At 36.6% G+C, this 12,675-nt stretch overlaps 1 protein-coding gene across 2 annotated transcripts in view; it reads left to right on the forward strand.

Moving 5' to 3' along the window:
• The window catches only part of LOC108745188 (neuromodulin-like), a 94,077-nt gene extending 85,296 nt beyond the window's left edge, over window positions 1–8,781 (forward strand). For both annotated transcript variants that reach the window (XM_018481313.2, XM_018481314.2), the window contains one exon: window positions 8,273–8,781. In XM_018481313.2, the coding sequence (XP_018336815.1) occupies window positions 8,273–8,416 (144 nt within the window). In that variant the 3' untranslated portion in view covers window positions 8,417–8,781. The remainder of the gene's footprint in view (window positions 1–8,272) is intronic.
• The last annotated feature ends 3,894 nt before the right edge of the window (window positions 8,782–12,675 follow it).

Below are 12,675 nucleotides of genomic sequence, written 5' to 3' on the forward strand. Positions count from 1 at the left end.
GTTTTTGTATTTCCGCCTTTCTTTTAATAATCCTACAATCTCATTTGTTATCCAGGGTTTCATTGTAAGATGATGTAGGCATGTAGACCTACACTATTACGGTTTCTACCGGCTTCCAGTTTATCTATTTAACTATCCTATCGCGTTTTTGTTAATAACTTTCTACACTCTGCCCTGCTTTTCTACGCATTACAATTCCTACCCCCGTATTACTTTCCACCGATCCTGTATGTATTATTCTAAAGTGTCCACTTCAGAAGTCTCCAGCATCTGACCAACAGACTTCACTAATGCCTTCTATATCTAATTCTGGTGTATTCATCTCAAGTTTCAAATTTTCTGATTTCCTTATTTGCCTCATTGTGCTAACATTCCACGCTCCGACTCGTGAAGTATTACACCTTCCCCTATTGCACTTATTGAGAATATCCCCCGAGGTAGTCCCCGCTTGGACATTCGAGTGTGGGACTAGTTTACTTCCGGAGTGCTTAACCCAGAGGACATATGGGATATCATAATGTGGTTATTTTGCATTTTGCCCATTTGATATTAGTAGCTATTTTAATATTTGAGATATAAGAGATTGAAATTTGTAATAATTGCAAACACAATGCGGCGGCTAATAACGTCACTATACGCAACTCTGAACTCAACAATGACACATTTAAGATTATGGACTATTTTAATACTAATAAAAAGTACCTATATTAGTACAGGAACGAATTGAATGAAGCTACAATGGTACCCACGTTATTAATTTAATATCTTAACATAGCTGTGACAATATCTTTTATTTTTATTCATTTGCATACGCTCTTCAAACAAATAAAGTAATGACCTAGTAAGACAGCAAATTAAATTAATCAATATGTTTTTTGAGTAAGGTGGGTAGACCCTGGCCAATTAGATGACATTATTCAGCTAGAGTTCTGCAATGCTGAGACAAGTGCAATATGCAACTGTTAACAAATGTTTTGTTGCACTGGTTTGGGCGTAGTTTTACGATTAGACATTTTAGAAGGGAGAAATAAAAAATTTAAAGTCTAAAAATAGAAGGAGGAGACTGTGGTAAATATTAATTAAAAAATTAAAAGGAATACTCACCCCTAATTACCACAAATAATTATATATGAGCGGACACGTGTTTCGCCCACTTCACACGTGGGCATTATCAACGCGAGACTGAAAATTATTTGTGGTAATTAGGGGTGAGTATTCCTTTTAATTTTTTAATTTAAAGTCTGTTTTTTATTCACATTATTTAAGACATTTTTGTATAGCTTAAAATCAAGGAGCATCGATCAAATTTAGATGATAAAAATAGCAATTAACTTCCTACATATGTAGTGTGTAACAAAAATAAGTGCGGAGCATTGGAAGGTGTAATAAACTAGATGCAATAAATAAATTTTGCTTTGTACGGAATTAGAATAGTTGAACTAAAGCTTTAAGTGATTCAAAAAGAAACTAATTTCAAAAATTCAGATTTATTAAGCAATCCTCTACGTTTTAATCAACAAAAATGTTTTCGAAGCAATAGCACATCTATCACAATTATAAGCTGACTTTAGCTTTATTATTTTGAATGATTTTGCATATTTTATAAGATGTATATCTGTTTTACTCGCCAGCCTAGACTCTAGGTTTATGATAATGTAAATGAAGTCGGATATAAAAAGAGTATTTATATTATTAGTAACAAGAAACAGATTTATATAGATAAAAAATTCAGTTTAGCATTTTATTTTGCAGTGTGAAATGATTTTTACGTTTTTACCATAATTAAATTACATTTCTAATATCTAAGTAATTACTTAAATGTTCTAGCAGTAAAAAATAACTTATAGTCTTAATTCAACGTTAAAATTCGAATTTGCTTCATAGCCATAGTACGAGCAATAACAAGACCTTTGTCTTTCGTGAATCTTTAATTGAACATATTGTCACGTAATCAACACCTTTCTGACTACCCACTTATTTATTTATTCACTATTTACATTTTTAACCAACACCACTATTATTAATTAATTATTAATTTATGACTATATCACACAATATGAGCAAAAGTGAGGAGCTCAGAAGAGAAGGTGGCAGGGCCTTCTGAAACGGTCGTTTGGCTTAGAGGCGAAGTCGGAAAGTGTCGAGATAGACGGGTTTGGATGATCTGATTCTTAGACCTTAAGATTTTCTGCGAATTTGGTTGTATCTTCAGGGAGAGAAGGTAAACCAGTTTCTTTCAGAATTTGGGTATTTCTGATGAACCATGGGTAGTTAAGTGTAGAGCAGAGAATCCGTATGTAGGTAGCTTGAAGAAATTGAAGGCGTAGGGATGGGTTCAGCCCCAGATGATGGCGTAGGAACAAATTCTCCTGGTGATTGCGTTAAACGCATGGATTTTCGTTTGTTGGTAGATGGAGTTATTTCAGTATAAAGGATGAATATTATAGGCTTGTGATGTAGGGCCGTCACTCTAGAGCTGTGACGCCTAGGTAAGTCACCGAGTTGCTCCATTTGATGGGACGGTTGTTTACGATGATAGAGGCAGATTTTCGGAACCTACGTGAGAAGAAAATTGCCTTCGATTTGGTCTCATTAATAGAATGTTTCCATTTCCGGTACCAGTTTAGGAGCAGGGGTAGAAATTTATTAATTCTCGCAGTGCTTTGTAGAATGGTTTTGGAGTTTATGAAGGCAATGTCGTCAACATAAAGAGCAGTCAGAATCGAAATGTAGAAGGGCATGTCCGCACAAAACAGGTTAAAAAGAATGGAAGATAATTTGATGTCTTATGGGACACCGGCTGTGACAGGTTTACTGGCAGAGAGAACAGAGCCAACGCGGACCCGAAGGCTTCTGACTGTGAAAAAGAACCTGATAACCCCAACTAGGAAATGTGGGATGTTAAGTGCGATGAGTTTGGAGATAAGGCCTTCGTGCCAGACTCGGTCGAAGGCTTGCTGGACATTAAGAAGGAGCATGGAGTTGTGATGTCGCTTGTTAAGATTGTCGGAAATGTGTTCGGTTACACGAAGAAGTAGGTAGCCGGTGCCGTGGTGTCTTGCGGAAACCGTGTTGAAAATTGAGGAGAAGGTTGTTTTACTCCACGTGGTCTAAGAGCCGATCCAGGAGGATAAATTCAGCTATTTTGCTCAACGAACACAGTGCACATGTGCTTTGGTGGTAGGACTCTAAGGACTTCGTTGGCATTAAATGGCGAGGAAGATGGGACGAAGTTTTGAGTGGTGGCTTTGATTTGCTCGTAAAACTCGGCAAAATCCACAGGGCTGGGTAGTGAAAAGTACTAGGAACAGAGAGAGCGAAGATTGCACTTTTTTCCTCAACTGAAGTGTACAGGGAGCCATTTTATTTTAATGGTGGGAGGTGGGGAGCTCTGTTTCGGAGAGAGCGGATCACTTTTCACGTGCTTTTGGGGTGTATTTCTGCTTGAGCGATGTATTCGACAAAAGAGGCGCTGCGGAATTTTGTGAGGCGAGTTTTAAGTTCTCGCTGGAGGGCGTTTAGTTCGGCACGACGTACAGGATTACGGTGTCTTTGCTATTGGCACTGGGTTCTGTTTTTCCTCTTAAGGAGGGCAAGAATATCTGCGGAGAGGGTTAGGTGGACGTGTGATGGAAGGTAGTGGAGAGTTCGATTGCGTTGGTAATCTTGTTTCATTTAAATGAAAATGTTTCGAGTGTGTAAGGAATGTGTAGCCAATCTAGTAAAGTGGTTGGGGTTTGAGGGGTTGTTGATTGGGCAGCCGACTTCAATTAGGGATGGAAGGTGGTCCGAGATTAGTGCGTCAAGGACGATAGGCGGATCGGCGGAAAGTGTAACATTTTTTGTAACGAAAATGTCAAGGATGTCAGGCAACAGATTGCTGGAGGCAGGGAGAAATGTGGGGTCAGGGGGTGCCTCAACTGTAAGGTTGAAGTCGAAAACTTTGGCAAGAAGGAAGGTGCCTTTACTATTGGTTTGTCGACTGCTCCAAGAGACGTGTTTAGCGTTGAAATTGCCTGCGACGATAGTTGGAACGCCTGAGGAGAGAAGGGGGAGTTCAGGAAGGTCTCTGTCCGAATGGGGGAGTATAGAGAGATAATCCTAAAAGGGCCGGATGTTAGTTGCACTTTGATGCCGATTGCTTCTAAGGAGTTTGTGGCTAAAGAGATACGCCTATGCTTAAAGAGTTCCTAACAAGAATGGCTACACCACCGGCACCACCCTTTTCACGGTCCCTTCTGTAGGTTGAGAAGTTTGGGATGAAATGTTTGATTTTTTCAGACAAATTAGTTTCGGTGATGCAAGCAACACCGATTGACTCTAGGGAGTATTCGAGTTCAGTTAATTTACCTCTTTGCGCTTCGTGCATTCCAAGTAACTGTACGGAGATTATGTGCGTTGGCTGTATTACACATTAGTGGTCGTTTGTAGGACGGCGACTTGCTACCATCGTTTGAACGATGGCTTGGGTCCTCTGTTCAAGAGAAGAAGCTGCAGGTGTGTTTAGGGACGCATTGCGTTTTTGAGGGGGATGGGGGAGCTGCTATCACTGTCCTGGTGTAAGATTTTTGGGGGAGCGTCCTTCCGGAGATGACTGTTGGACAGAGCGTTGGTTGCACGGACTTTTATGTGTTGGGGGCTACTACAGATAAAAAAAGGGGTACGGGCCTCTTTGGAACCTTGAGGCAGCCGTGGTTGTGGAGCGGTGACTTTCTTTGCAATCAGTGCAGGAAGGAGTGGCATCTTTCTTGTCTTTTGCCCTACATTTGGCAGTGATTTGGTTGCGGCCACAGAAGGAACAGACCCAGGTGACATGATAATAGTTGGCCGTGTGGAAGAACTTCAAACCTGTGGCCTTTTTGGCTTAACTTTTACGCTGAGCGTGCAAACCTTGTCAAGTTCGAAGATTGACTTGGACTTTGGAGAGGTTTTGTACAGACAAACGGACACTAAGGACCAGATTTTTCCACCGTTTGATATTCGGTGTACGCCGCGGATGGCAAAGCCTTTGAGAACAAGTTCGGTTTTGACACCGTCTGTGATGATGTCTCTCAACTTTAGATTCGTCGAGGAACGACGAGAGTCGACGAAAATCGTCCACGGAGTTGGGATAGACTCTTATATAGAGCCTTTGGTATTTATCGCCCGACGTGTGGCGATGTCGTGGCTGTTCATGGCGCGAAGAATGTTCGGCCAAAGGGATGGGCTTTTTGTTTGGGCTAGTTTTGCGGGTCTCTGCGCTCAGAATCAGAGGACGTTGACGTGGCCGAAGACAGGAAGGAGGCACGTCTTCGGCGTTTGTTACGCCACTTTCCGGCTTCTGTCAAGCCGTTAGCGACAGTGGGGGTGGATTTGAATCAGATATTTGAGCCCGGTTGACAGAAGAAGGCGCAACGTCTTCGCACATTAGCTATGAAGGGGCTCCTTGAGAATGCTGAAGGAAACGTTTATTATGGCGAGTTTGGCCTGAAGCTCGCCCGCCAAGAACATTATTTCCGCAATAGAAAGTCTCTCCAAGAGTACGGGACTCTTGGGGGTAGCCATTTTGGAATGACTGACAAATGAAGCTAACCTACTCCTGTGGAATGTAGTGTATGTGGTATGAAATAAGGCAATGTTAGGTTTTTATTGTTAGTTTAATTGAAGGGGGTGAGGGGAGTTCAGAGGGACTTTGCGTACTCCGTCCCAAAGAACTGTTGGTTAGTTATATTTTAAATTTGGTTAAACTTACCTAAAACGGCTTGGCAGTTGTTGAAATCTTGTAGATATTGTTGAATATTAAGCCACCTAGTTTAATGTATCGTCCCTGTACAGGAAGTGATAACTGCCGGTTGATAGAAAACGGTAGAAAATATTGCTGATCGCACGTACGTATAAGAGCATGAATGGTTCCAGTTCGTATGAAACGACCTCGCGGCAACTATTTATAGAGGCTGGCTATGTCCTAGAAAGATCAAAAATATGTCGGGTTGCCTACACATGACACTGTATGTCGCTGATCGCTGCGATTATTAACGTCACCTCGGAAGGGAGCAAGCTGATCCGGATGGATGATCTTCATTTTTACTCATCCCTTCTGAGTTCGATAAACAACGTCGTTGATGGATGATCTTCATTTTTACTCGTTCCTTCTGAGTTCGATAAACAACGTCGTTGATGCGTGTAGTAACAGTTTATGGACCATCCCAAGCTTGTTACAGTTTCGGGCAGCGTCCCTTCCGCCTTGAAGAATTACATATCCAATCTTTACCGCTTTCATTAAAACCAGCAGAGTTTGCTCGTAGATCGTCTCTGGCCTTTATGCGATCACTTTTGAATCGTAGCTTCATACACATAGCGATATGAATAGCTTCTAGTCGTTCTCGTAGTTCGCCCACGTACTAGTCTGTAGGTACTGGAAAGTGTCTACGACGACCAAACATCGTGTTTGCTAGCAACCTGAGTTCCTTCCCAAATAAAATGCTGGGCGGTATTCTTCCAGTTGTCTCATGGATGGCGGATCTATAAGCTGAAAGGAATAATGGTATATGTCATGTATGTGTATATGTTAGCTAATCCAGTCATTGATAAGTTTTTTAGCAACGGCGTGTGCTCTCAGATTCTGTGTCGCATGTACTTCGGGTCACCTGTTAAGTTATCCATGACTATCAAGATGTATCGATTACTGGAGTTTGTCAGTACGAATAGTCCTGCTAAGTCGACTGTGATTCTCTCAAATTTCACTTCCAACGTTGTACCGATGCATTCGTCCACGACTCCTTGTCTTCGATCCCATACTGGCGGCTCATGTCAGGCATTTCCTGCACCAATCTTCCAGATTGCTTCTACTTCGTAACCAATAAAATACGTTCTATAGAGTCTTTGTTACGCCAGGGATTACTTGTAAGACTTCTAAAATTCTGTTCTTCGGAAGCACCACTTGCTGTTTGTTTCTACTTCCACGTAGACTCTCTCACATTCTCTTAAAAATGCCATGGTCTAAGACAAGGGAATTCCACTGGCCCAATAACGTTTTTGTTGTTTGGCTTAGATGGTTCACAATTGCTCGCTCGCGATGGTGGTCTTGAGGTTCTAACTTCTTTCCATCTCATAATTGGGCCAATATCTTCGTCATTCCTGTGATCTTTGATTAATTCCTAATCTTCTGAGAACCCTTCAAGCTAAATTACAACAGTTAGATTACAACAGATTAATGTCAGTTCTTGCTTCTTCTCAGCAGTTTTCCACGCAAGGTCTACGGGATAGTGTATCCGCGTTGCCATGTTGTCTGCCTGGTCGATGCTTGATGTCTAACTTTTATTCCTGAAGTCGTAACCATCGTGCAATTTCTTTTTCCAGTTTTTTAAATTGCAGTAGCTGCTTCAGCAAGACGTGATCCGTTTTTAAGAGGAATTTCTGTCCATACAGGAACTTGTGGAAATGTTCAAGGGTTTTAAAAACTGTTGCTTGGGATAATACACCCCCAAGTCCCACATTACTAACGTTGGCATCAACGCTGAACCGTTGATATATCAAGATTGGGGCTCCAGAGAGTATAATCTTGAGATGTTCAAATGCTTTTTCGCATTCGGCTGTTGATTGGAATGAACCTCCATCTTCTGTAAATTTGTGCAGTGGTCGGACAAATCCTCGTATGAAACTGAGGAGCAAGGTCTGTCTGTCTGAAAGCTGTATTCGTGAATCCGGCTTTCGAGCAGTGGTGGGCATGACGAGAGAACCCCATTCAAGAATCATCTTACGTATTTCAAATCCGGAAAGGACAAAATGTTTTCGATACCTTAATGTGAATTAATTTTTACGATTTTCGGCGTGGTCGTGACAGTGGCAACAATTTTTTTCATTAATTTGAAAATAGTGGTAAAAATTAATTTAAAAATTGATTCAATTTAATGTATTGAAAACTCTACAAAAATTCTTCTAAAATTCTCAGTCTAAGTATTTGCTTTTTCGAATAACCCGAAAACATCGAATTATTGTTTTTTTTAATTATTCGTTCTTTTTACGAATAATTCGTTCTTTTCTTGTCACCTGCAGTTGATTATAATTAGAAATGACTGGAGTACCACTCAATTTAACGTTCGTTATCAATCATTAATATATTAAAAAATATAACTCATCTACGAGATTGAACATAAAGCAAATAAAAACAAGCGAATAACTCGAAAAAAAATTGATTCGACTATTATTCGGACACCACTAATTTTAATTTCCTAAAAAGATGTGAAATTAGTATAAATACTATCTAATTGAATTAATTTTTAATTTTTGTTAGACGCAAGAGGAAGTGGACATAGACTTAACGGATCCCGACTTGAACGACGCAGCTATGAAAATTCAAGCGTCTTTTAGGGGGCACATGGCTCGTAAGGAGAACGAACAGCAGAAAAGTCAGCCTGAAGGGAAACACCAAAAGTAATTTTGTGGGACTGGTTGACATATATATTTTTCTCCAAGCAACATTACTATAAATAAAGATGAATTTTTAGGCTTTATCATAGCTTGAAACATTATTATGTAAAATATACATAATACTACATACATTTAAACACGTTTTTAGAACTATCTCCGATTTCGAACTGTCCAAAGTGAGTCAGTCAGTGAATTAAAGGAATTGTCGTTATTACCTTCATGTTTTTCATGACGTTTTTATATCTTATAACAAGTCGTAATATTTGATATTTTGAGAAGGAATAGTAAATGTATCTGACGCATACTCAATCTTACAGTTTTTTTTCGTAAAATGATCTCATTTAATTATATATAAAGAATCTATATCTGACAATTATTNTTAAAAATCGATAAATCATAAACAATCAAAATGTTTTGTATGCTACACATTATCAATTACTCATTTTATAATAGTAATTTTAACTGTGTAGAAAACTTTTCTATAGGTATTTAATGCGCAAATAATAGTCTACTTTAGTATTTTAACTTATGTTGCATATGTTATTATGTTGTACGCGCATATGTAAAGCTATAAACGTTTTGATGATAACATTCGATGAACAATATAACTCAATACAAATATTACTTTTTCATACTGTCTTTGTTTTGTTGTAAGTACAAAATTAGTAACATTTTGTAAATAACTGACGGATTCTGTGTACAAATACTCCAATACGTATTATAACATGTTAAAATAGCCGTTTTATTTTTTTCAGTAAATTTATTGTTTATTGTTACGTTTCCAGAAGGAAATTCAAAACGGCTATATACCTATTCCTATAGATATGTAATACATGCAGGTTCCATTCTTGTATTAACATATTGGTTACGTACCTATACATTTTTTCGTTATCTTGTTTAATTAGTGTTTTACATCAAAATATTTTTAATGAAAATAGCATCATTTTTCATTCAAAATATTTCAGACAACTTATAGATATTTACTCGTAAATTATTTTTATCAAGATATACACCTACAGGGTGGATTATTTTCATTTCCTATACGACCAAGCAGTTAAATGGGAATTAATGCCAGATGCGGATGTCCCATTTGCGTGCAAGGTGATTAACTGCTCCACTTGCGGACAAAATGGTAGCATGTAAAATAAATTTATGCTATATAGTTCCATTTGCGTACAAACTATTGAATAGGTAAAATATATAATATGCATATAGTAGATTCTCTTGTTTCCTTTTAAATGTTATTTCTTTGACATTCTTTCATTAAATTTTGGACTAACAAAGATATTGTTGGGTGAGGCTTTGTTGTATAATTTAATCTATTATTCCATCATTCAGCAACATTATTTATTCGATGTACTTGTTTATGGCAGATCCAGATTGCAATTGTCATAGTAGAATTGTCAAGTCAATTTTGGGCGAAATGGTCAAAAAACATTGTAGTTTTTCGTTTATTAGAACGTCCTCTTAAATGACGATCTATCCGTCTACTACACCGTTAACTGGGAGTAACTCTAAAACAGCACACATACGGAGTTGTAACCGTTTTACCTTTTACCTTTCATGTTTTCAACATTGGACAGATCAGAATATATTCAAAAAATAACGCATAAGTTGTCCGCAAATGGCAATTCTAGTTACTATAAAGATATGTCTGTCTCTATGGGACATTTAACTGTTTGTACACAAATGGGACGTCCGCATCTAGAAAGACATTGTTAAACGGGACCAAAACAGCACAACATTAATACTGATTATGAGACAATCAGTGATAATCTTGGAATTAACGTTTGACACTTTTTATTTATGTATAATAAATCTTCATCTTTTATTTCATGAATCGTTGAATGTATAATTTAATAAGTATATAAGCTTATTTGATGTGCTTTTCCTGATCATTAGAAAAAATGAAAACACAAATCATTAGCACAAAAATTATTATCAATATTGATTTACTTTACAATTTTAGAATAGATTGAAGTTGAATGAATTGAAAAAATGACTTAGTTGAGATGCCAGTATATTTACGATTAGGTGAATTTAAGCCTAACACGTTGCAGCATGCAGTATTCATAAATTTTAACAGTAAACTCACCACAATATTCTAAAAGTAATAAAGTTCATAACTCTTTTGTGATTCCCATATAAACAATAAATGGCCCATTGCTTGGATATCAGGAAATACGCCACCTTGTGTGTGTATTTTTATCAGAGTAATAAAAACTGTAGGCCCTTCGTATTATGATGTGACATGTAATACGAACAATAAGTAAAATAAAGTTTTAATTACTCTTTTTCAAACTTGTAATGAACGTTTATGGATAAGCCGAAATGCATTAGAAAACCGTAGACTATTAAACAATTGACAAATATAATACAGAATCCGTTTTAAACTATTTGCAGTGTAGTTTTGATGAAATAAATAATTGATAGTATGCTTTTAAAAATCGCGAAGGACCATTTTCAAGTAGATATTTGATTACAACTAAATTTTAAAAATGGTACTTCGACTTTCTGCCAAAGTAAATGTAGTATAAAATGTTGTAAGTATCTCTACCATTGAGATATGCAGTAATGTGTTTATTTTACAGATATTCAAACTCTTATTTTAGAGTTGAAAAAGAATTGGAAAAATCAAGGATGGTATAATTTAATCCTAAAAAAGTGTCAGATCCACCGGATACCAGTACCTGTAGTTTAAAATTGTCAATACTTGAAATTAGAAAAGCCTAAAGAGCCAAACCCAGTAAATAATAATTAAACAGTAACTATTGGCTTTAGTAATCATTTGTATTTCTCATGTAGGCTGAAAAGATTAAACTTGCCAAATTCCTTGAATTAAACCTGTACTACATTCCTTGTTGTTATCTCTTATTTTTAATTAAATAGTTTTTAATGCATTACACCGTAGACACTTTGAATAGGTACATATATAAGTTGCTTTATAGCTATTTGTTGCCCCTGTAAACGTGAATATTTTATGATCGAAAACATATTCTAATAGGTATAATTGTAATAACAATACTCATCAATTGCAGATTTCGTTTCAGATTGTGTTTAAAACAACGTAATTATCATAATAGAACGGTCAAATGCATTTACTTCATACAAATTCAGGTATTCGATTAAAAAAATAGTTCTCAGAATTATTTTCTTAAATAATATTGCATATACACTCTCATTATCTATTGTCTAAGGAAACTAAACTTTTCTACTGCAATATTTACAAAAATGAACGGAATTTATTCCTTTTATCCTTATAGAGAGCAATTTTAAAAGCCCAAATAAATAAATTCTAACTAATCCAATAATAGTTCGTAGCGTTTAGGGTTTTCGTAGTTAATATACATTTTGCTTTGTTACATTGTTAGTGACGTGTAAATATGAACGCACTTATATATATTTTTCTTGTTAGTAGCAATAAACTTTCTATCTACAACTAGCAAAAGCAATCTTTTGTATTTTTAAATGCGAAAATGTATTGTATAATTTAATTGTTTAATTTATCGTCTTCTGGAATGCCCCAGAATACTTTAAAAGTTAATTTCGCTATTTTTGTCATTGTATCTAATTTCGTTTCTCATTCCTGTAACAAAATAAAATTTAAAAAAGTACTGTATGGTTTTCATTTATGTCTATTTTGGCCACAAATAGTATTACATTAGATTTTATTGAACGACGACATATACAGGGTTCTTCAAACTGAGTGGTACATTAGGCGTTTTAGGGAAGGTAAGCGTGTATGAGATGATAGGGGTTATCGATGATCTTTTTAACTAAAATAATTTCAACTGTCCGCTGCTCCCGGCTATGCCAGAAGTTGATGTGGACTTTGTTAATTTAAATAGAATGGTATAAGTATCTTTTACTATCTTTGCATAAAACACAAAATTTTAAGGTAACTTTGGTAATCAACTTGTCTACCTACGATGAAGTTTCTGAGATAACTTAATTTATAAAAAAAACATCCACAAAAAATGACTTAGTGTTGAATTTTTTTTTTTCAGCTACAGTTGTATCTTATGGCTAATGTTGTACCGAAGTTTACACACGAATAACTTCGTTTTTTCAAATACCACATTTCATTTTATCCTTCGATTTCTCTTTTGATCCATGTGGATGTTTCATATTGCTTCATTTGAAAGGCTTTGAATAAATTTGGATTTTTATCTGAAATAGATAATTTCAATAACTTTGACACAACAAAAATTTGTCATGGATAATTGACAGCTACTGCAAATGTTAAAAATCTAAACCTCTTGTTTT

This window comes from Agrilus planipennis, unplaced genomic scaffold, assembly GCF_000699045.2.
Source record: "Agrilus planipennis isolate EAB-ADULT unplaced genomic scaffold, Apla_2.0 scaffold4, whole genome shotgun sequence".
Lineage (NCBI taxonomy): Eukaryota > Metazoa > Arthropoda > Insecta > Coleoptera > Buprestidae > Agrilus > Agrilus planipennis.